Source organism: Pseudopipra pipra, chromosome 9, assembly GCF_036250125.1.
Source record: "Pseudopipra pipra isolate bDixPip1 chromosome 9, bDixPip1.hap1, whole genome shotgun sequence".
In the NCBI taxonomy this organism is placed as follows: domain Eukaryota; kingdom Metazoa; phylum Chordata; class Aves; order Passeriformes; family Pipridae; genus Pseudopipra; species Pseudopipra pipra.
Window position 1 is genome coordinate 20,296,465 of NC_087557.1, and position 24,206 is coordinate 20,320,670.

At 39.1% G+C, this 24,206-nt stretch overlaps 1 protein-coding gene and 1 long non-coding RNA gene across 13 annotated transcripts in view; one reads left to right on the top strand and one right to left on the bottom strand.

Moving 5' to 3' along the window:
* The window catches only part of NFIA (nuclear factor I A), a 411,656-nt gene that overhangs the window by 338,174 nt on the left and 49,276 nt on the right, over positions 1-24,206 (bottom strand). For 11 of the 12 annotated variants that reach the window (XM_064665044.1, XM_064665045.1, XM_064665048.1 and 8 more), the window contains exon 4: positions 13,759-13,883. In XM_064665044.1, coding sequence (XP_064521114.1) covers positions 13,759-13,854 — 96 coding nt within the window. In that variant the 5' untranslated portion in view covers positions 13,855-13,883. Of the gene's footprint in view, positions 1-13,758; positions 14,081-24,206 lie in introns of those variants that run through there. The other variant, XM_064665040.1, reaches the window with a different exon arrangement.
* Positions 11,147-19,706, top strand: LOC135419031 (uncharacterized). Its single transcript, XR_010432787.1, has 2 exons — positions 11,147-11,474; positions 13,021-19,706. It is a non-coding gene; the product is annotated as an uncharacterized LOC135419031 (long non-coding RNA).

Sequence of the window (24,206 nt, forward strand, 5' to 3'; positions counted from 1 at the left end):
AAAGTTCAGGAGAGGTAAACTGGTACATCTCCATTAACCTTGGTGGAGCTGTGCCAGTTGACAGGAGCTAAGCATTTGGCTCAAGATATTTAAGTTGAAATAACTTGGATCTATGGAGCAAGTCATCGATACATCTTACTGGAGGTGAATCCAATCTCACTTGCCCAGATTAGTGATTCCAGTTTTATATTAACACTCATGGACTTACAGGAGTTGGAAAATATCCACTGGAATCAGGCCTACAGATTTAGTTGCAATGCAATTCATCACGCCTGGACTGAAAAACAGAAGTAGCTTGGCCATTCCTCAGGAGACAACCAGGGCCTCAGCTTTAGGAGGGACAAACATTTTCCTTTTGTTGGCCACACTACAAACAATTTCTTAAGAACAGGAAGAAATTGCACTACTGGGGAAAAAAGTAATCAGTGTCTCATCAGTCTGCCAGTGATGTCACTTTTATTATCAGAATGCTCTCCTTTAACCACTGGTTAGTTTTATGATTTCTAAACTGAAAGTGTTTATTTTAATGTACCCAGAAACTTTGTTTTCTTCCATCTCTGTTTCTGCTCAAGGCACATTTTAACAACCAGCAAGGTTTTAGGATAAATGCTTACCAACAAAAACACTTCCCAAGCCTAACTGCAACATGAATATTGAAGCTATAAGGACACAACTTCACAAGTAATTTGTCTAGTTCAATCAGTTCTGTTCCTGTACATGCTGCAAACCCATGGTGCATAATCCAAGTGAAGATTTAATACATATGGCTACACACAAGCAATGCACCACATAAGTACTTTACTTTTTACACAACAAAATACTGATTTTCCCCTCTTGATTACTCACACTGCCAGCATACAGTAAAGATTATCAACCCCTAAAAGGATCATACAGATCCAGTGACTACTACATAATTAACAATAACTTGTAGTAATGCAATTTAAGAGTCTTTTTAATGGGCATAGATGGCAGAATGTATAGCCCATCTTTCTTTGTCATCCTAGAAAAGGGGCCCCATGCGGAGCTGCTGGTTGCTGAGTGATGCTTTGTAGTCTGTACCAGACAGTTGCACAGTACCAGCTGCATTGGCAGGTAGCCGAAGTGCAAAGAGATAGCTGCCAAGCTATGCTATACAAAGGCAGCAGTGCCAGAGAGAAAGGGACCTTTGCATGAAGTCACCTTTGACCCTGAAGCCAGCATGGATCCCATATTCATCAATTCCAGACAATTGCATCTTTCATTCCACCACAAACTATGATTAGAAAGGGCCCGTTTGTGATAGTGATTGTTAGTTTACAGTTCCCAGAGATTGGATTATTTAATCTTTAGTTCTGTTGGCAGCAATATTTTCCCTAACCTTTTGTAATGGCGTGCCAGTGATAATCTAACATATGTATATAGGAAGATACACACACACACACAGAGGCACTTCCTTTTCCCAACAAAACTGGATGAAGAGAGAAAGATGTACAGAAAACCCACAGCATACAAAATTCATATTGTTGGGTAAACACAGTGCTAATGTACATTTTGAGAATTCAGCCTGGAAAGTGCAGAGAATTCTGAGTGCAGCAGCATCTCAGCTTCTGGCCACAGACCTGACTTTGTGCACTTCCTTCTGTTAGATGAAAAAGCTTTTGCTTTAGAGAATTGAGATTATCAGAGGCATTATTTTTGCATTCAACTGCAGATTATTTTTTTAATTTCTATAAATATTGACTGCTTGCAGTACGTGTAAAAAGAAGAACATTAAACATTTTAAAAGGACTCATGAGAAAACCACCAATGACAAACAAACCCACTATTTGAGGAGTGTGTGGGGAGACAGCACACAGAATAAAAGCAGCAGGGAAGCGTCTAGGCCTGGTTCCTGCCTCTGCTCTCCTCTGTGTCCAGCTTTGATATTGTGAGTCCTATTGAAATCCCTGGCAGAGCTCACAAGGTGCTTGTGCCTGTCAGCACTTGGATCTTAGTAAATGGGTCTTCAGTAGTGAACTGCCCCCAAATCCCCACCAAACTTCACCCAGCACTTCCTCAAGCAATAATGCAAATTGCACAATCAACAAGTAGGTAAAGAATGTAAGATGCCTGAGAATACAACTCTTAGCAACAATTTTCCATAGTGTTCAGAAGAAAAACCGGTAAAAATACCACTAGAATCAAGTGAAGAACTAACATTTGCAATTGGACAGAAAAGAGAAGAAAAAAAAAAAGGATGTGAGTCTATGAAACTTTCATGAAAATCTTTTTTGATCTCCTCCTTTGGTCTGGTCTCAGAGATGTTGGCTGAAGGGATAAAATCCCTCTACCTGAAGGCTGGCCGTATTGTGCTGCACCTGACTTCTGGCTCACAGGCAAGACCGTCTGTTCTTTATTTTCACTCTGTATGAAGCTAATGGAATTTGCAGTTGATTAACCTCAAATCTGGAGTAATGATCCAGCCTGGGACTGCAGCTGGCAATGCTGGGGCTATTTGTACTCCTTAACTGAGTAAGACAGCAACAAGTGTAATGGCACAAAGGTAAAGATCCCAGGTAGACGGGTAAGTGTCAGGGGTGCAATAAAGGGAGGTGAGACTATGACCTGACAGTGCAGGCACTGTTCCCCCTCCCCACAGAGAACTGGGAGCACCACATCTTAACAAAATTAATCACAAGATAATACAATATGAAGTATATGGCTACGATTATTCAATTATATTATACAGGGGACACTCAAACCACGAGATTTACCCTTTCTGCACACTGAATCCATGCATTAGAAAAAGGTCATCTGTTGAGGAACAGCCTCTGTAGAAAAATTAGGAGGCACAGGCTCCTAAAACTTCCCTACAACTTCTGTTTGTGTGAGGGAAAGCAAAGTCTTTGTCAGACCATCACAGTAAAATAAAACTCAGAGTAGAACTACTCTGTATTATTTATGTTTTTTATTTGTGCCAATTAATGATTCTGTCTGAAATATGTAAAATTGCAGCTAAATCACTGCAGATAAACACCACCAGAAGACAATTCAAGCATTTTTTTTCCTTAATAGATGTACTTGTTTTCTCCTTCACAATTGTTCAAAGCTTCAATGAACAGAATTACACAAACGTGCACCAAACCTCAGGACTAATTTAGTTTAGCAAGTGCTTCACACATCTTCGTTTACTGAACAATGTTACTTTCAAATCACGACAACATTCTTCCTTCCTCGCCTCATGACTAATACAGTGTTATTCAAACCTCTCCTCTTCAGACACTTCAGATCTTTACAAATCCTTCCCCAGCTTTACCACCTGATTTCTAATTAAAATTAAACTGAGAAAGTTGCTTCACTGATGTAAATCCCGCAACCCCAGGCCAGTAACAGGCATTGCATGGGTTTCCTTCCACAGCATCATTTGGAAGAAAAACTTCTTCAAAGAGATAAGTAAAACGAGCTGGGATGAGCTGTGCTTGGTCTTGAGCTCTTACACTGCTTGTTGCATAAATAAGTCTTAATGTGATGTATGAAAACAGTTTTTCACTCTGAGGAAGATCATTTCTTCCCATCCTATGTAAGTCTTGTCAAATTAATGACTACCAGTGGACTTTCCTAACACTGCATTACTGTCTGTATTTTATTTATATATCGTGCATGTAAATATACATGTGCACACGCACACACACACTCACTGTGTGTACTATATGTCAACAACTAATCAAAAATTGTTTGCCCACAAGCATATGTGAAAAATTCATCTAAATAATTGTACATTTAATTTTTAATGAAATCCAAGTAATCCACTCAATTTACCAAACTCCTACTTAATATGAAACAGTGGCATGCACAGAAATGTCTGTGCCTTACACAGTGTGAGCATTCGTACCACTTCAGGCATCCTCAGTCAAGATTTATTAAAACATTATCTTGATTTGGAGATCACTGCTTTTACTTGTGTGCAGAGTGAAGAAGCATATGCTATATGAGTAACCCATAGTGTTTGGCTTAAAGGCAAAATAAAAGTCAGCAATAAATAAACAGTAAAAAACAGACTGCTGGGAGATGGAAAGGCTCCACAGTCTTTCCTGTCTTTAGTTCCCTAATTCTGTAAAACCTATATTCATAAGTAATTTTTATTAAAAAAATAAATACTGTAATTACAGCATCTACAGATAATGTTGGAAACTCAATAAGTAATATCTAACACTATTTCTGAAGTGAGTTTAATTATTCTACTCCATAGGTGGGAAGGATGAGACATAAAGAAATTAAAGTGCTAGTTTTGGCAGACCTCTCCAGAAACCAAGGGAAACACATTGCATATCATCTCATGATAACACAGGTTTAAGCAGGCACCTGTATTTTGCAGGTGCAAACACCGACAGCAACAAATAACAATTCAGTGCCACACTCGCGCACACCCGTCCTGGAGCATGCGCCCAGAAAACTCATTGGAACAAAGGCATCTTCAGGCATGAACACAGACATGGAAGTGCAGGTGTTTCACTATTTCAGTTTCAGAGCACATGAACAGATGTTTGCATCACATTGAAACTGTCACCATCCTCAAAACTCTGCAGCTCTGTTACTCCACCCTTATCGGTCTGTTTATTTCTCATATTCCAGAAGGCCTTATCTCACACTGCTTTTCAGGGTACAGCTTTCACTCATTTTGTCTCCAGCCCCTTATCCTGTTGCAAGAGAAAATAAAAGTTCTCAGCCCATCGATCTTTCTGTTCTTAGGCAGCCAATAATCCACTTTTTGGCTAGATAAAATATTTTTTAGTTAAAATTTTGTGCTCCTCCTCAGTGACTGCATTTCGCTATTGTGAAGGTCTTGGTTTTTATGCAGGATCAGTTCCATGATCAAGGAGCAGATCTGAAAACTGATGTGTTGGGACAAGTAAGAGAAAGGTGGACTGCACCACTCAGAGATGGGAACAACTGATTCCGTAAGGGTATGTGGCTCTCAGAGTAAAGGTGCTGTGAAACCACAGACTTTGTCAAGCTGGAAGTGAGAAACACCAGGATGCAGGACTGTGGGACAAGATCAATGCAACATTAGGCTTTTCTGAATCCTCAACTTCGCCCTTTTTTCCTTTCCCGCCCCCTCTTCTCAGTTTTCGCAGAGTTTACAGCGAAGTTCCCTAAAACATTCCCTTAAATTGTGGAACCGAGCAGATGCAATCAGAAGTGGTTGCACTGCTGGTCACGGGGGACATCTCCTGGAGCTGGCACAGAGCTTGCTCTCTTCAGACACCACTGCTGTCCTGTGGCTATTTGGCTTCCTGCTATGGAGTTGCCTCAGTACAGAAGAGTTTGGGCAAATGAGTGTCTGTCTGCAATTCAAACCCTGCCTCTGCATCTGAAGAGAGGAAAATAAAACACAAAGTGATTTTCCTGTGCAGTGGTCCAGTTACTGGAGGACCAGAGCAGTTGGGAGCCCATATGTTACTGAATGGGATTTTAAGCACTGAAAAAGAAAAAATTTCAAGGAGTGATTTGGAGAAGGAGAAAAAACCCCATCCTGTGATTCACTGCCTTTGCTCAGGTGTGATCTCTTGGCCACTGCTCTTCCTAACATCAGAAAACATTCTCATATCAGAGCCTGCCTTCCCTCCTGTCTCCTTTACAGTGCTGGTGCTGAACAGCCACACTTTGGTCAGTCTTTCTCCTTCTGTTCTTTACACTTTCACTTCTTGACACACACTTATATTAGAAATTACCAGAGGTCATTGTTTACAGGAGCCAGGCCTTCCAAGACCTTCCCACCATTTTAAACCTCTGTCCTCTTCCTACGTGCCCACATTCCCTGGAAGGTATTTCCTCCATTTCTTTGTGGGAAATTCTTAGAAAACTTCATTAAGAATGAAAAGAATGGCTGTCCATAGAAATTATAATCAATTTCAACAAATCTACATATCTCCATAGTAAAAAAGTGCATCATATAAAATCAGGTGAGACAGTGATAATTTGTAAGAAAGTTACTATTTTCTGTAAAATTGTTTAAGAATTAGACATTGATTTTTGAAAAGGAGGGAATTCCTTGGGCATGTTAAATAATGTCTTATGCTACAGTTTCCTGTGCATGGCAGACAGCTGATTTTCTTAGGAAATGAAGGTAAAAGGAGAGGAAGCAACAAGTCCCAATTTGTCTAAATTAAGTCCTCATTAGCAGCAGATCATGAGTAAAGTTGAGTTTTACTTGTGTTTGCTTATGATCCTTGAAAGCACATTCTGTTTGTGTTCTTGTAAAACCTTGGTGATTCACCTTTCAGTCACTGCCCTAAATAACCCATGTGTAACCCATTCTTCTTAATCTATTCTTTCAAATAACATCACAAAAGAAAATTTACAGTAAAAAAAGCCCTGGAAAACAGCAATGCACATGCATGTTGTTTCTATTTGTTCCTGAAAGCAAATATAAATGTTGACTGAGCGATCAAAAGGTACAGTTTTTCTTTCTTGTATTGACCACAAAAGGTTAATTTAGGTCACTTTGGAATACTCTTTATATTCCCTTGACATAAACCAATAAGCCATGTTCTACTTTCCATTTTCTTTACTAAAGATGACAACTTAAGAATATCAGTGTGTTTTCATGCAGAATCAGGTCCAGCCTAATTGAATTCTGGATTAAAAAAAAATGGAAAAACTCCCCTCTAATTAACTCACAGACTCTCTCAGTTATGGAAATACCCTACTAGTGACCATGTACACCCTGTCTCTTTTGAGTTAGTCATGTTTAAAGCAGAAAGGCCTATTTGAGAGCACTGTTTGTGCTTGTAATTTCCACACTGCTCCTATTGACAACCTCAATCCGTGTGTGCTATTCCAATTGGGTTGTGAAATTAATATGGCTGTTTCCGTACATCAAGGGCAACCTGCACTCCTTTGAAAGCAAGGGCATTGCAATTATGGGTAGTAAAAGCCTACAAGCTTATAGTGCCATCTGTACTATCCAACACTTCCACCCATCTCTAGTTGTATTGCTAACTTTGCGTTTCACAGCCTCTGAGAAAAACACAAACCACCAAAGAACAACAGATACGCTTATACAGGCAAAATATTTTGAATCTCACTCCACTAGCCAACACATCTATTTAATCTGTTCTAATGATTTTTATCCTATTGAGAACTACTCTTCATTAATCTCCTCTATGGAAAATAGACCCAGAGATCTTCATTGTGGTGAATATAATTCTAAAACCTTTGTGTAAAAGAGTTACTGCAGGTTTGTGCAGCACCTGCTCTGAAGGCACCTCAGTAAGACTGGCTCCTGCTGCTCTGAGATCAGCTGAATTTCTTGGGAGTGTGGCAGGGCCTATGGGTGGATTCCATACATATTCCATATGTAAAGTGTGTGTATGAACATGTACAAAGAGTTCGAGCACCTGCAATGAGGTCTGTAATTATTACCTGCAGCACTTGTGAAAAAGGTTCCTACTGACACTAATGGAAATAACAAAGATATTATCAATCCAAAACATTCTGTTATGAACTAGAATATTTGTCTCCAAGTATCAATGAAGAAACAACTCGATTCATCCTAAAATCATCTTTAAATATTAATCAGTGTGAGTGACCACATCTGAGGGAGAGGGATGCATCAAGCACCACAGCAAGATTCTTTTCACTCTGGATTTTAAACATGGAGAATCTTTAGACAAACCAAAAATGTTACCTTTTTCCTCTCATATGAAGGTAGGGAAAGTTATAAAAAGTTTCAGATTGTTTGTATGGAAACTACTGGGACTTTAGCAGCAAAAATTTCAGAATATTCTTTTATTTTCATCTCAATTTCCAGTTACTCCCAGTATTAGTGGAAAACTTGCCTAATGTAGCCTAATATAGCAGGACCAGGCTGATAGAAACCATCACAACCGTCCCAATAAATTTAAAGATCCAATCCCGGTGTTTAAAGTGGAGTATATGATTAGTCTCACAGGCTTCAGATTCAGATCAAGGTGTTCGACCTCTCAGGTAACATCTATCTTTTTCTGTTTTCAACGCAGTTTTGACACCTTCAGTTCTCAACCCAGTGTGTAAAATGAAATGATGGTGAGCGGTAGCACAGAGGGACCCTAGGTACAGCACGGACTAAGCTTGGAAATCCTCCTATTCATCCCTCACCACACAGATCTTCCAGGTTGTGCTATTAACTTGTTTTTCCCAACTATCACAATGATTTCATAACCAGGTGTCATGATGAACTCTGGAAATAAGACATGGGGATCACCAGCAAAAATGAGGTGGCCCTTAAGGGTACAAATCTGTGCCCTTCTCTGTTCTCCTCTGGGTTACACGATCTACACAACGTCCCTCATCACGGCAAATGCCAGGCGAGGACATCAGATCTCTGGCTCCTGACTCAGAGGGCAGCACTGGGAGGCCAGACAAAGTTTTTTGGATAAACAGGCTTTTCTCTCCAGCCTTTCCTCAGGGTGTCCTACAGCTACACCATCGTGACACAACAAATGTGGAAGTTTCTGAGGGGAAGAGGGTTGAACAAGGGTTAACATGGCTCATTCTCCGCTTACTAAAATGATGTAATTTCCCTCCCCCTCCCCAAAAGTATCTGTTGCTTGGTTGTTTATACGCTGAATTTAAAACCTATATTATTAACCTGTATGATTTAAAATTGAATGAATTCTCATATCTGAAGACATTTGTAAAAATTTAATTTAAACTTCCAGTGCTTTATAGTTATTAAAAAGTATTGGTTTTTGGCCACAAATTACCCATTTCCCTCATTTTTTGTACCTTCTCCAGGAAAATAAAGACTAAGAAAACAGAAGTACTGATACACTGTAGAAATTGTCCCAATGAGTTTATAATCCAGTGAGAGTTACACGGTACTGATAAGTAAAGGAAGTTCAACCAGACAGTTTAATCCTCCAATTTCCTGTCTTCTAATCAGCGACTGACTCCTCTGGCTTTAAATTAGAAACATTCATGGCAATATTCAGGACAGGTGAAGTAAAAAGAGTAGAAAACAACTAGGACAAATACTTATAGGCAAAAGGAGGCCATGTATAGAAAATGAAGATACTTTAAAGTGTATGTATAATAATGCACTGAAGTGTTAAAGTTATACATAGAATTTAGGAACTCTGACAGAGAAGGAATAATTTTATTAAAAATATTTATACAGCAGCTGAGCAGTGTATGAACATCTGAGAGTTACTGTATTAAACAAAGGAAATCCATGCAATGTTACACTCTGTTCACACTTCATTATTTTTACAGGGGTAGGAGCAGGATAATTATTAATACATATATGCTTTTTGATACACAGTAAATCATAAGTCGGAAGCACAGATCAGCAAAGGCACGGATGGTTCAACAGCATGTGGGGATTACCATGATAAACTTGGATGAGAGTACATACAGATACGCTCAGTGATTTAAAGAAAAAAATACTACTTTTGAGCATTTTGGCAGTAACAATTAGTTTTTCGTATGATGAAATTAAATATTTATTAGATGCGCCATTCTTTTTAATCTCATTTACAATGAGATTTATAGTGAGGATTCTACTAATTCTTAATTGATGGAAATTATAGTTACATTTTGAAATTTTGAAATTTTTTGATTGCATAAATCATCTGAGCAACTTCAGCTATTCCTCTGAAAAAAACAGAGCACAGAGGTGGGAAAGAAAAGTAGTTACCAACAGCTCCAGTGTAAAAATGTTGTTGAGTTAAAAACCTCTAAAGTAACAAAATGACCACTTCAAGTCCAGTCTGACTATTTTTAATAAATTCTCTCTTTATTTATGGCATCTAAAGAAAACAAAGGCATTTACACTGAACTATGGATAATAAAAGTAGAAAACCAATTATTTTGGAAAATGACTGAAAGCTCTGCTTTGACTGTTGCATTCAATAAGAGCAGTTTGCCTGCTAACTCATACATGGAGTCATTGGAAATGGCTTCTTATTTATTAATGAGGCTTTTTATATTTCTTCAGATGTTTCACAAAGAGAACACTTTGGGGGTTTGAAACTGTTTGGACCGAGAGAACTCAAATTATGGGTACAAGTCAGCTCTCAGTCCCTCAGGTGAGTAAACCTGGGGTCGCTCTACTCCTCCCAGCGCAGCAACTCCAGGCCGACGGCAGCATAAACCTTGAGCAGAATTTGGCCCAATTTGGGATCTTTAGTTTTGTATTGTCATGGAGAATTTTCCTCCAGTATATACCTTTGCTGCACATGTATTTCAATAACCCCGTGCAAAGGAATTTTGCAGACAATCCCTTATTAAACATATTATAGTCACATCATACTGGCTTTGCTAGAGCAAATAATTTTAAAAAAATAATCAGCTTGAAATAAATGTTTATAAAAGTAGCACAGCTGCACATATTTGTTACAAATGCAAGACAGTACTGAAACTTTTCTATGACTAACCCTTTAGTGTCTCTATGACAGCAGCAAATTTAAATTTAAAGTGCCAATGATAACAAAATAATGATCATTTTTCCAACAAATTCATCTCATATCTTCAGACTACTATAGCGGTTAAATTATTTACTATTATATCTATATTTAAAAATTAAATATAATTTATTTCTACGCAAATTTACAGCATTTGGGAGAAATTTTATGCTAAAATGTCACGTTACAACATAGCCAAAATAATACTGTTTCTGCATTTACTTGATTAAAGCATAAAAAAGTAGATTAGGTGTAAGATTGCCTTAAACAGTGGTGACAAAAGCAATTATTGCTAAAATGTACAAATCCTGTGCGTTCTGCTGAAATGTTTGAAACATTTACAACTGTCTACAAGAAAGAAAAATAATGTTTTTCTTTTACTTTGACCTCTTGCTATTTTGGCAAGTAAGATAAAATATATTAGCCATTCCATCAGATGGCGGGAGAGAAAAACTAGCTGTGATGAGGAAAAACGAATTAAAGGAGCATTAATAAAGATTATCTATGAAAGAAAATAAGGTCAAAATTAGAACTCTGCATTTTAAAGCCACCTTTCAGAATTGCAAGCTGCTTTGCCCAATGCTAAAATCCATTCATTTTACTAATCATGCAATCAACCAATCTCCATTATCTCCAGGGCTGGCTATAAACATGCTATACACTGGGGTGAAAGAGGGAGAGTGTGAGGTTGAGAGACAGAGAGAGGGAAAGAAAGAAAGAAAGAGAGAGAGATTACTACACTCAGCCTTTTATAAAGCCGTTTCTTTCATTATAACAGGTCCTTTCATCCAAATGACACAGAACATTTAAATTTGGGCATAATACTCCAGTACAGTACACAGCTATAGCTTCAAATGGATTTAGAACCTGCTCCAGAAAGAAAACAAACTCCCTCGCTTGACACACAAATTGTTTACGATTCATTAAAAAGCAAAATTGCATATCCCAGTGCTGGCAGCTGAGTCCATATGGGTGCAAGGGGTATTCACTCATCTCTTTGTATGCTGGCAGTACCAAACCGAAGTTTAGCACTGTGCAGCTGAGATTTTGTGCAGCCAGACGATGCATGAGGTAATTTTCAAAGCTTTATTTGTCTTTAAAACATTAAAATCTGCTCTCTAGCTTACTTTTGATTAAAAGGATGTGGCAAATGGGATGAGGTTTGGGGGTAAGAAAAAATATATCTACTTTTTGTTGTACGTTTTAGATTAGTAGTGTATGAAAGCCTGCTTATTACTCCATCAATAATTGAAACTTTGTATGAAAATTATTTGCAATTAACACATCTATTGTAAAGATCTTGAATTATTCATTTCAGCTAAAAATAACATCTCTTTCATCTAGCACAACTTCAACAAAAAGAGGCTATTTTAGTGATTTTTTTTTTCTGTTAGAAAATAAATGGTGTGACGTTCAAGTTTAAGGAGAACTTTCTGCAATGTTTAATCTAAACAACAGCATGTGTGGTTATAAAACTGTTTATTTTTAGGCAAGTGCATTACTAAATGTTTCCAGGATTTTTGCATATTATATTCACAGTACTAAAACATCTGTGAAATAGATGTGACTGAAATGAAACTTCCTCGGACACTTTCTACAGAGGGATAATAACTGCCTAGTAACATTTGAGGATACTTATTAAATAATAAACATGGACATACCTCTTCATAAAAGCAGCCGATACACAATAAAAGAGGAGTGGTAATAAAATATACAAATGGCTTAGAATAAGGCAAAATCACAGCATGATATAAATCTTTGTGGCTAAAACAGGTACTTGAAAAACTTTGCTTTGAAAACGATAAGTAAAAATCAATAGCCTTATTTACAGGGGTTTAACAAGCTAAAAAAAAAAAGTCACATGAATAATCAACAGTTTATATGCATGCAAATACCCCTTCCCCCTCCAACTTCTCCTGGCAGAAAGTCTAATTGGAAAATCAGTACTATAAGTAAAGCGGTTACCTTTCCCTATTCCCATTAACCAAACACTGCATGTTACATTTCACTGGCAACCGCTGGCAAACCTCTAGGAGACGCTTAAAAAATTAAGAGTTTAGACAAAACAAAACGGAAAACCCCGAGCCCAAACACCTTTAAATACAAGCCACATGATGTACACAATGGCCACCACCAAGCTGCAGAATAAAAACCTTCCGGATCTCACTTTTAAAAGTCTTTCAAGTCCTCTGAGGTCTTAAACTTTCCAAATGATACCAAAATTGGTCCGGGGCGGCGAGGGGGAGGGAAAGCCCCCGACTTGTTTCAGCGTATCATACAATGAAAGTGATCATGCCTTGTTTTGTAATTCCACTCGCCAGTTCTTTTTTAACTGATATCTATGTGAAATGAGCTGAGGTTCACGGTCCAGTTAGGAGCGGATAATACATTCATTGTCCTGGCAGCAAACTTTTCCTCTCACTGGAAGAATTCACGCTTGCCACAAGAATAATAATTACAGAAAACTAAAAATGCGCTGCTAACGAATTAATCCCTAACGGACAACACGCTAACGAGGGCAGTAATGATTTGAGGACTCTCTTCCTCGCAACAGGACTTGCATCTTCTGCTACAATGGGCTATTGTGCATCCTCCTAACTCACTATACCTCTTATAGATTCAAGATGTCAAAGGTTGTCTGGCCCGGCTGACCATGACATGCTAGTTAACTCGTTCTACGGAGCACGTTGGGACTTTATTGAAACTTTAATTGCGCCCAAAAGCAGCTAGAGCCAGACTATGTGGGATCTGTAACACATGGCTCCAGGTCAGCACAGCCCGGGAACCTGTTCTAACGCAAACAAGCGGAGGGAAAAGTTAGATCGGGGTCTCGGCTGAAAGGCAGCACCTCGCAAACCGCGCTCCTCTCACACGTGATGATTTTACACCACGCCACGACTGCACCGTCCCAGGCTTTTACAGTGAGCGACTCGCTGGGTAACGGACTGAACTTTCCACCTCCCCTCTACAAAATATTGCATGGTAAAAAATGCACGCGCACACGGACGCTGGAAAGCAGCAGATAAAGTAAAACAAACTGAGCGCTAGGCAGCCGACTGAGACAAGTTACTCTGCACAACAAGGCTTTTTCAAACTACTTCTTTGCACACTTTTTTTTTTTTTTTCCCTTAAGGAGAATTGAAAAAGCTTCCCTCTGGAAACTGTAGTGCACATTAACGATCTCCTGTTACACAGGGGAAAGCACACAAGTGGGGCAAGTGTGAGGCTGCTCTACTGAAGAGTGTGAAAAAAATCAAATGTTAATTTGATAAATGTGAGGTCTGGGACATTTTGTCAAAGAGGGAGGGAAAGTAGAAAAGGGAGAAAAAAAAAAGCAGCCCTGCTGCCAACTCACCATCCACCAAGTTCTGGCCGAGATGTCGTAGCAGAGCTGCCATTTGATGGAGCCGTCGGAGGTTTTCCCTGCCATTATGCTGTCAGCAAGCTTCATCTGATGCTAACTCACGGGAGATAAGACACCTAATTGAGAAAACATTTGCACTGGCATGTTGGGCAACATGTAGCCCGGTCCATACCATATGGAATCATGGGTAAAAAAAAAAAATCTCCTTGACAATGAACCAATCTCTCACAGACCCAGTGGCAAGGTGAAGTGGAGATGAAAAGTCATCTGCTCCTAGCACTGTCTTCTCCTCTCTCTCTCTCTCCCTCTCTCTCCCCCTCTCTCACTCACTCTTTTTTTTTTAAATAAGAACCCACTGCTCAACATCAAAGAGAGGCGGTCAAAATTAGGGCTTCATCACTCAGATGATTTTGGTCTGCAAGGTTTTTCTTTCCTTTCCTCTTTTTCTTTTTTAAGAAGAATAAAGAGATTTAATAGGACAAAGGCAGGTAGTGGACTGTGGAGGGAGATCGCCACAGGCTATTAGCCTAAAATTTCTGCTTGACAGATGGAACTGCTTAGAGACTATCATGCAATGTTTTGGGTGGGTTTTTTTTGTTTTTTTTTAAAGACTTTCAGTCTGATTCACTATCTGTTTATCGCAGCTACTTTTCTCATGTACGTGACCGGGAGGGGGAAAAAAAGACTGAGAAAAAAAAGAAAAAGATAGCGTCTTTCTTTCTTTATTTCATAATTGTGTGTATAATCATTTAAGCAGTGAAAGGCACAACAAAAGTATAAACTGCTCCAGTTAATTTCTCAACCCAGTGACAGATGCTTTCTGAAGGAATCAAATGCTCTTCCATTTTTTTGAGATGTTAAAGTTTTAGATCTTTGTTCCTTCTTGATTTTAGATATCAGATCATATTGTATAAATGAATGACTTTTCATATGAAGGTTCAAAGTGCCACCTAAGAACTGAAGAATTCCCTTTATATATATATATTTTTCTTAATATAATTTTGTTACCATATTTTTTAAATCTGGTTTTTAATGTTACACTTTCTAATACCATCGGGTGACAACCACCAAACTCACAGAGGTTTGTTTTTTCCTCATGCAAAACTTCTCTGCAACACTCAAAATTTACATGAGGAATTGACAGACAACTTGGGAAAAGACAACTCCAAAACAAAAAATTTTGAAAAGTTATGAAATTCTGCTGCCTAATATTAAAATCCATTTCCTGGATAGCAAAGTCAAAGATAATAATAGATTTTTCCCAATTTTCCACTTCTTCTGGAGCACTGTAAGCCCAACAGAAGCATTACTTTTATGACAGCTGACTATTAAGCAGGCAGTGAATGCTTTCCATTTAAATCACCCTGCTGTGTCACACGGAGTGACGGTTGCTGGGCTGTGACTACCACCCCTCACTGACAGGGCACTCCAGCCTATACAGTTGTGCCTTTCCTCAAGTGCTCGGAAAAATGAACTTCTGAACTGGCAAACGGACTCTTGCCAGGAATATTTCTTAGGGCTGTGGAGCTATGGCTAATACAACTTGCTCACTCAGAAACAGCTACACTCTGCAAATCTTTTTGTGATTTGGATGCCAGAGGAAAATGTATTAAAACCATCCACTTGATTTTAAACAATATCCTTCTCTGTTGGTATCAAAAAAGGGAGCTTGTGGGCATACAATTCTTCCTTGGATGTTTTGTGTACTAACTGTTGTTTAACTATTTGGCTACAGCAAAATGATCATTCTGGGCTGCACAGATTACAGAACTGCCATTCAGTGCAGGACAGGACTAACTTTCATTGAGCTTCAATAATACCTTCACATTTCCGTGATGTGCGAGATGATAAGCAAATGATTTAGGGTAGGTACAAACTGCTAATGTAACATGTAGGGACTAGGGGTTTGGGTTTATTTTCCCCAGCCTTTCAATTTGTTTGGACTACATGAAAAATACATTAATGAATGATCTCTGCAACTACTCAGCATACCAGTTTGCACTTTAAACTTCAGGTAGCAGGTATAATCTCACTGCAGTTTACAGGAAAGGGTCTGACTAGCATGGGAAGTGTTAAGTTTTATTTCGAGTCCAGGAAAAAAAAGATGGACACTGTGCCAGGAACTGTCTTTGCTCTGGCTAGGCAAAGCGTTCGTCATCTTCTGTTACTGCAGGTTTGTTACCTGTCCTTTCAGTGCGTCGCTGCTTATTGAAAAAAACTTCCCTCCAAATAATCCCACAAAATATAAAGCAAAATGCTCAGTAGCAATCAGCCCTTGAATCAGTGTCAGATTCAATTTTATGCTGCTCTCCTGCTCCTACCTCTCAAACCCATCAACATACCCACCCGGCTTATTATTTATTTAGTATTTCATACCCAGTTGTGCTGCACATCATTCCAGACAAGTTCTGATAAATCTCTATTCTATATGGCCTTTCAGCACCTGGTGTAGTTATAGAGCTCCTGACAAACTTTCTCTGCACTGCTCTATTAAACACTTCTTCCTATAACAATATGTGACTCTACCTCCCAGTATTAATTATAAACACACCAACTAAATATTTCTTTACATCATACACTTTTCAGATTATGAATGACAGAAGCATGAAACCATTTCCTTCCTGACAGTGGAGTGGTTATGTGCAAAGAAAGGAGGAGTGCTGTTGGTTAACAGCATTTTAAATTCAGAACAATTAGGTGCAGTTAACGTTGCCATTGTTCTTTCTGATGCTGGGGATGGTGGGTTCTTACCCGTAGAGCAATTACTCCTTTTATAAGCGGCTGTTGTTAATAGCATTAAAACAAGATTAAATACAACATGTTAAATATTGCAATTATTGTGGAAAATAAAATTATTTGGTGAGCATAATGGGGAGCAAATCAAGCATTTAACATGATCCAGGAAATGCTACTCCAAACAATTGCATTTGTTTTATGCAATTTTTCCCCTTTGATTGCTGACAGATGCCGTTTTGGAAACAAACATCTAAGTAGTTTTCCTTCAATCAGGAAAAAAACCACACACCAGAAAATGGCTACATGTTTTGAATTTAACTCTTGTCAATCAGCATTCTGCACAGCACTCCCTGTGAATAGTACTGGGACAAAACGATGCCTTCCAAAGACTAATAAGCCACAAAGATGTTTGCTTCTAAATCAGATCTGTTCTGAAGAAAGGAAAAGCCTTCGTGCATCATCGACATTTGTGCAGACACAGCTGCAAAATAAAAATGCTTGCAATACAGGAGTGATATTTCACGTTGGAAATAAGTTAGGTGTGTATGGTTGCGGGCTACAGGAGAAGAGATTTGTTTTCTGACAGCTGCAGGCCTCAAGCAATGGATTGAAGTACTTGCCAGTTTCTTTCTGACTTCCTGCTGGAGAAGTGGCCAACTACCCAAAAATAATTGGCTTAATTGTTGAGCAGAGTTACCTGCAACAGTTCAAACAGTGCGAGTGGGCCCCTCTACCTCCCCTCAGCAGCACACTTGGATGGGGATACTGTGTATGGAACCAGGAACGAATGCTAAAAAAGGCTAATAAAGTATATTAATTCAGATGACTGTATCAAGCTGGCATTTTACAGTCTACTGGAAACCGAATGCATGAGAGCATTAGAAATGTTGGCATAGCGGGTGGTTTCTCCAAATGTTGGCTTCTGCTATTCACATTGGTAAAAGAAATGTGGTAGAACTGTGTGCAGCTCCCAGCACCAGACACATCTTTAGGATCTTAGTCCTCATTACTAGATTATCTATTAATTGCACAGCACCCATTGCTCATTAACCCTCTCTTTATCACCTTTGCCTCCCCCTTTTTCTCCAGCTGCAATTGCTCAGAACCTTTTCAGCCGATTGCACCAGTGTGATTTTAGATCTGTTCCTAATCTGGAAGGCATTTTCCTTGGGAAGCCTGAACTTAGATGAGCTACGAAGAGGATTTCCTTATCTCGAACAGTGACAATTAGTTCAAGCGCCACGTGAGAGCCGGCAGTTGATTTTTGGACAGCCTCTGAACTGATGCAAAGTTGCTGACAACGAGTGTGTTCTAGCTTTTGGAAATCCTATAATCCTGGCTTCAATCAAGAGGATCTGCTGTTGCTGAAGGCGTAAACAAGGAGAGAAGCAGCATGTGACCACGGCTGCTGCACCTTCAAGGACTCCCGAGCCAAAACGAGCGCAATGGTAAAGCTTCTACTGGTTGCTCTACGTTACACATATATTTCAGATGATTTTCCTGAACCCAGGGAAAATAGTTCTTTCCCCTCTGCAGGAAAAGTTGTTTTTGGACTCTGCATTTCCCCCTGTAGCTCTGTTGTGTGTGTTTCTCCCCACTCCCTTCTCACTCCTCTGATTTTCTTCCTACCATCTGTATTCCCCTTTTGCCTCATCTGAAACAAGCATCAAGATCTTGTTTCTGACAGAACGGTCTGTCAATATGGAAACACACTGACATCACAGACAGTGCTGTGACTTCATGTCTGAAAGAAACAGGAGGAACAGATGAAAGGAGTGAAGGAAAAGGAATGACACATACAAACATTTTTAAAAAATAAGTAAAAATTCTTCTCTATCAATCCAAAAAGCAAAGGAACATAAACCAGATTTATTTTTAAGTCTAAATATAACCCACTATTTCCTAATCTGTGACCATAACTCAGTACAACATTTCAACATGCTCTTCACCTGAGAGAGGTCCCTGACTCCCAGGAGCATGTGCTTGGCTGGCTCAAGGCCCATGTGATAGGCAACATGACCTCGAGAAGGACTGAACAGGGACTAAACTGGAAAAAGCTAATATCAAGCATATACTGGAAGAAATCTTTAGAGATAAGAGAGGAATCCTGCCCTGGACTAATCTATACCATCTAAGTAAATGCAAATTCACAGAATTATAAATAAAAGCATTTATCAAAATTACAAACTCTATTTGGATGCAGCTGGATTAAAGGTATCACTGCCCACTGGGGTGGGGATACAGGACATACCCAGAAAACACTGAGCACGCAGGGGTGGAATATCACCTGATTATTACTATTTTTTTTCTTCCTGGTATGAAATATTAACAAAAATATCTAACCAATATTTCTATTACTAGCAGGTTTTTTTGCATAAGAATTTAGGAGGAGTTAGAACCCCACATTTCCCTTACTATTTGAAATACGTGTTTACTATTTGAAGTATATATTTGGGCTCCAACATTAGAGGGCATCCAGAAGATATTGCTTTCCTGCCATCTCCAGAGCCACTACAAACCTCTAATAAGGAGATTCATAACTAGTAGGAAAGGAGCTCAAGAAAACTAAAAGGTTAATATATTCTAACTAGATGTTGGGTATAGAATGTCAGATCTGTCAAATTTCATTACAGTTTGCTGCTCAATGAAAAAGATTTGATTTCTTTTGCCACTGTCCTACTATGTTCAAGTCACACAGTGCCAGCAGCAACCAGCCAACGACCACAGGCTGGCACTGAGCGGGCCCGAGTGGGAAGCCAGCCGCAAGGACCATCTGTTTCCGATTTCTAGCGAAGCCAAGATGTGCAGTGAAGTGCATTCCATTCACCCAGCCAGCCTTCTCCCTGCTCAAGTTATTAGTGTTACAAGTGAAATTATCTTTTCCAAACAGCGGGGGAGCTATAATCCTTATGGAACAAGGCTTTAAAAAAAGGGAAAAAAAGAGAAGGGGGGAAAAAAAGAAAAAAGGACAGGAAAAAGGTCCCCCAACACTCCCCCCCTTCAAACATCTTTTGTCAAAGTTGTCGATGACAGTGTTTGTGAATTCAATTGCCATGTTCACGGGTTTTATAATTTTAAAGGATGTTCTATTAAGAACTATATTCTCTATGGGAAGAATGTGTACATCGGTTCATGGGCTCTAATGTAATAAACCATTCAAATATATTTAGAGGGTTATTTATGAATAAAGTTAAAAATGACAAGATGAATGCTCATTTAAGTCTCTCTAACATGAAGTGCCTTCAAAAACATCATAGGTTTAGAAGTATAATTTAAAGTGCGAATGCATAAACAGTGCTAATTACATGCTACTTACATTGTTTCAATATGTAATGCATATGTTTAACCTCGCAGAGGAAGGATTGGTCTTGGCACAGCAATCGTGGGGATTTAAGGGTATGCTAAACTGATAACTGTAGAATGAGCTCTGACACAGGATATTGGTCTCCTACTGTTACCTAAATGCCAGGTGAAACCAAAGGATTTATAGGAGGGCGGGTGGAAAGGGGAAAAAAAAAGACAACACAATGAAGTGAAACTGAGAAGTTTATTTTCAAAGGGGGAAACATTTATCCTTTGACACCATTCCATTCTGGTGACTTTATTTCTAATATACCATGAGATTAATGATGTGGCTACTGTCACTGTGTCTGATGAACACTGGCAGAGCTGTGGAACAGTTGCTCCCTCTACTATTATTGGACATATTTGTAAATTGGCATATATAAGATGAACTCGTTCTGTATGCCAGCCAATTGGAGTGTCTTATTCAGGAGGACACAATTTTTGTTTTCCTATTGAATTCTACATCGTTTTGAGTTGTTTAATATTGGCTGATATAAAAACTTGTTTAAATTGACAATTTTTGACAGTTTTCATGTCATATAATAATCTCAGTATGACTCTTATGCAAATCAATTGCAGATAATTAGAGAAGTAAATTATCATCATGAAACAGATCTCTGACATACCAGAGGTGAGTCAATATTTAAGTCTTTGCTTAGGGAGGACACAATTGCTGAACATCACCATAATGAGTCACTGTCCCAAGCCCAAATAATTTATTCTTTCAAAAGTAATGCTATCATAAAAGAAAATCCAGAATAGGTAGAATCACAGAATCATAGATTATTAAGGATTGGTAGGGACTTTAAAGATTCTGTTCCTAAACTCACTACCATGAGCAGGGACACCTACCACCAGACCAGGTTGCTCAAGACCTTTTCCAACCTGGTCTTGAATGTTGCCAGGGTTGGGGCATCCACAGCCTCCCTGGGCAACCTGTGCCAGTATGTCACCACCCTCAAAGTAAAGTATTTCTTCCTAATACCTAACCTAAATTTCCTCTCTTTCAATTCATACCCATTACTCCTTGTCCTATCACTACAGGTCAGTTCCTACAGGTAGGAAGAGAGAGGTCAGGAAAGAAGAGGTGTGCAGAAGAATTCAAAGACCACAAGTGGGAACTGGGTGATTGCTCCAGACAGTTTCTGTGTTTGAGGTCTCCAGGGAATGGGAAGAGAGAGAATCCAGCAGGTGAAAATCCAGAAGCCCTACAGAGTTCTGTCATTAGTTTCATCAGACACAGGCTGCTGAGTACCTGACCCAGGTAGACTATTTGTACAGGCATAGGCAAGTCTCACATTCCCCTTTGAGCTTGTAGGTCACACGACTAGACTCAAAACTATTTTTGGATTCAAAGACTGCAGTCTTACACGGAGTAGGAAACTAATTTGTCAATCTATCCTTTAATATTTTTACTTATTTGTCCCGGCCTGATAACGATTTGCTGCAGGTGGTTCATAGTGGAAAAAAAATTTTACTATTTTTTTACTATGAATCAGGAGGGACAGACAAGTCCTTCAAGTCTCCCTGGAAATGGCTTTCTTGCATAGGACCCACCGAGTCCAGCAGTGCTGGTGGACTTTCAGGCAGTAGTGCTAAATCAGTGCCTTTTATCATCTACAGCTACATAAAAGACTGTGACTGCTCCTTCCTAATGAGAGACTTCTGGAACGCTCCCTGCTCTGGGCTATTCTTGAGGAGTAAGGAATCCAAGACACATGTGGCAGTGACCATCATATTAATCTCAGAGACCAAATCCCTCAAAGCAAAGGAAATATGAACAATTAAAACAATAAATACACTGAATCATAGGAATTTCCAGTGCTCTCAGTACTAACTCCAGTTCCACACATTAATTTGTAATTCTAGAGCCATGAATAAGTAAATCCTCTTTTGTTTAGAGAACAAGATTAAAATGCTACTAATATTAAAACCACTCCTGTTTGCTGGCTTGTATTTGTATTTAAATACCTGCCTATTTCTTTGCTTCACCTCTTGAGTGTCAAACTTGTCCTCCTGCTAATGCAGCTGACTGGTGCCCAGCAGGCTGAGCACCTCAGCTAAATACCTGCAGAAGTGCTTTGGTAAGGCTGAGCTGTTGTAAGCAAATTTTACAAGCAAGTCAGGCATAAGCCATTGAAATAACTCTGGATTGTTTAATATTTAACAGCAAGATAACACTTTTGTGACTATAAAGATATAGTTACACTCTTGTGTAGTCTATGGCACTGGACATCACCCCATGGAAGAGAAATCTCTAAATGTAGTTTATTCAAAACACATCACTCTAAACATCCTTTTTTTTTTCTTTTTTTTCTCTCCAGTTAACTGATCATACAGAGAAAGGAACTATGGAGATGAAGTCTGTAGCACTTGTCTCTTTTTCTGTGGCTCATTTTATTTTTCAAAACAGGTTTTAAAAATCTGTAGGAGTCTTAGCTGATTAAAAAAAACAACCCACCAGGAAGGGCAGAAAAGTTTCAGCTAATCAGGTTGAAAATTTGTCATGAATTTAGAATTTATGAAAATCAATTACTTCAAGTTTTTGAAAATCAAAGAGGAGGTTATGTAGAAGTTCTTTGATATTTTTTCTTGTACCCACTGGACATTTCCATTAAAATAAGACAATATTACAAATGTAGTTATTTATTGCCTCAATTCTGTAGATCTGACATGTTCCTCATGTTAAAGGATTTGCTTTTGCAAAGGATAACTCTGGCTGACAGATATGAAAGAACTGGTCAGCATTCTAGGAAATATAAGGATGCAGGGATTGCAGAGTGTACCTTCATGCACTGTTGTCTTTTCCTAACACAGGGATCCACCATCAAGAAGATGACACTATCCGCCTGTTAGGACTCCTTTGCAGGGCTTACAAATCATTTGGAGGGGGGTCAGGGCCAGGAATGTTCCTGGGAGTTTCTGGGAGTGGGTAAAACAGGAGATGGCCCTTTTGCTGCCACATTACCTGTTCCTCACAAGATTTCTTGCAGCTGTGTGCTGGCAGGAGTTTGCACAAACCCAGAAATCAGTTTGGGGGCTGTGCTTTTATCTTCACAGACATCACTTAACAAATAACTGTGGACTCGTCTCCATGCTCAGGATCAGATGTTCTCAGTTCTGAAAAGCTCAGGAATGATTTCAAAATGTACTCTGTAGCCTACTTGGTGGAAACAGCTGGAATGTGTGTCTGCATTACCAGCTCTGATATTGTGAGCACAAACACAAGCTGAGTCACAGTAGATGACAATGCTGCTGACAAAATGTTTTAAACTGCAAACTAAAACAACAATGGGATTATTTATGGACTGCAACTCTTACTTTAATGTCAATAAATGTATTGGATAAATTCCCCTTCATTAGCTGGAAACCTCAGAAGGAAACAGAAATATTCTGGTAAACCACAAGCTTGTTCTTAGCAAATAGATGGCTACATTTCCACTGCCAAGGCATATCCAGACTGTTTCTTCACTGGGACAATAAATCTCTGGGAGTGAAAAACAAAGTCTATAAAAGCAAGACCTACAAAGTAAGGGTGTGAGACACATGGCCCTTAAGCCTCCAGAGGATGGCATTAGAAAGTATTGAGAGCAGCTTTTTTTCTTTTTCTTTTTATGAATGGAAAACATGTTTTCCAAGATCTACCACTCCACTCAAAACAAATGGTTGGAACGAGTCCCCGTCACTATGGGAGGTGTTTGCTCTCTTATCTCCTGGGCTGCAGACCGCCCAGACAGAGTGAGTTGGTTTGACTGCTGTGTGAAACAAAATAGAAAGAAAAGAAGAAGGAAGAAACACTGAAATAGTGTGTTAGACTTCTGTGATTTCTGAGATGCTGAAGGAGCAAGTCTTTCCTTGTAGTAACTGGTTCCATAGACGTACATCAGTTCATGTGATAAGCTAAATTCAGGGTGCTCTAGTCCTTCCCCATCCGACATCCTGGCACCTAACTGCTGTCAGAGGCTTCGTGGAGAGAAACAGTACCCAGAGATGCCACTGGCTCTCCCATTGTGGAAGAAACTCCATCAGATCAGCTCTAGTCAGCTTCCCATTCCTTGAGAGTGCTTTTCAAAGTCAGATGGAATGATGCACAGCACCTTACCAAATAATACTGATGCTTTCTCATGTTTCTAGAGGGAATAGTTTCATGTCAGGATGGAAAATCCAGACATCGCTATCACAGATTGCTTTTTCTCTCTGTTCCTCAGCACTTATCTGTCTTTACTTTTCCTTCCTAAATCTGTGGTTCTATACCTTATCCTGCACCTAATGGCTCATAAGCTCTTTCCAGGATGGAAAATGTGGTATTCTCTTATCTGTGCAGCATTGTGTTTATTTATAGCATGACAGTAAATGAC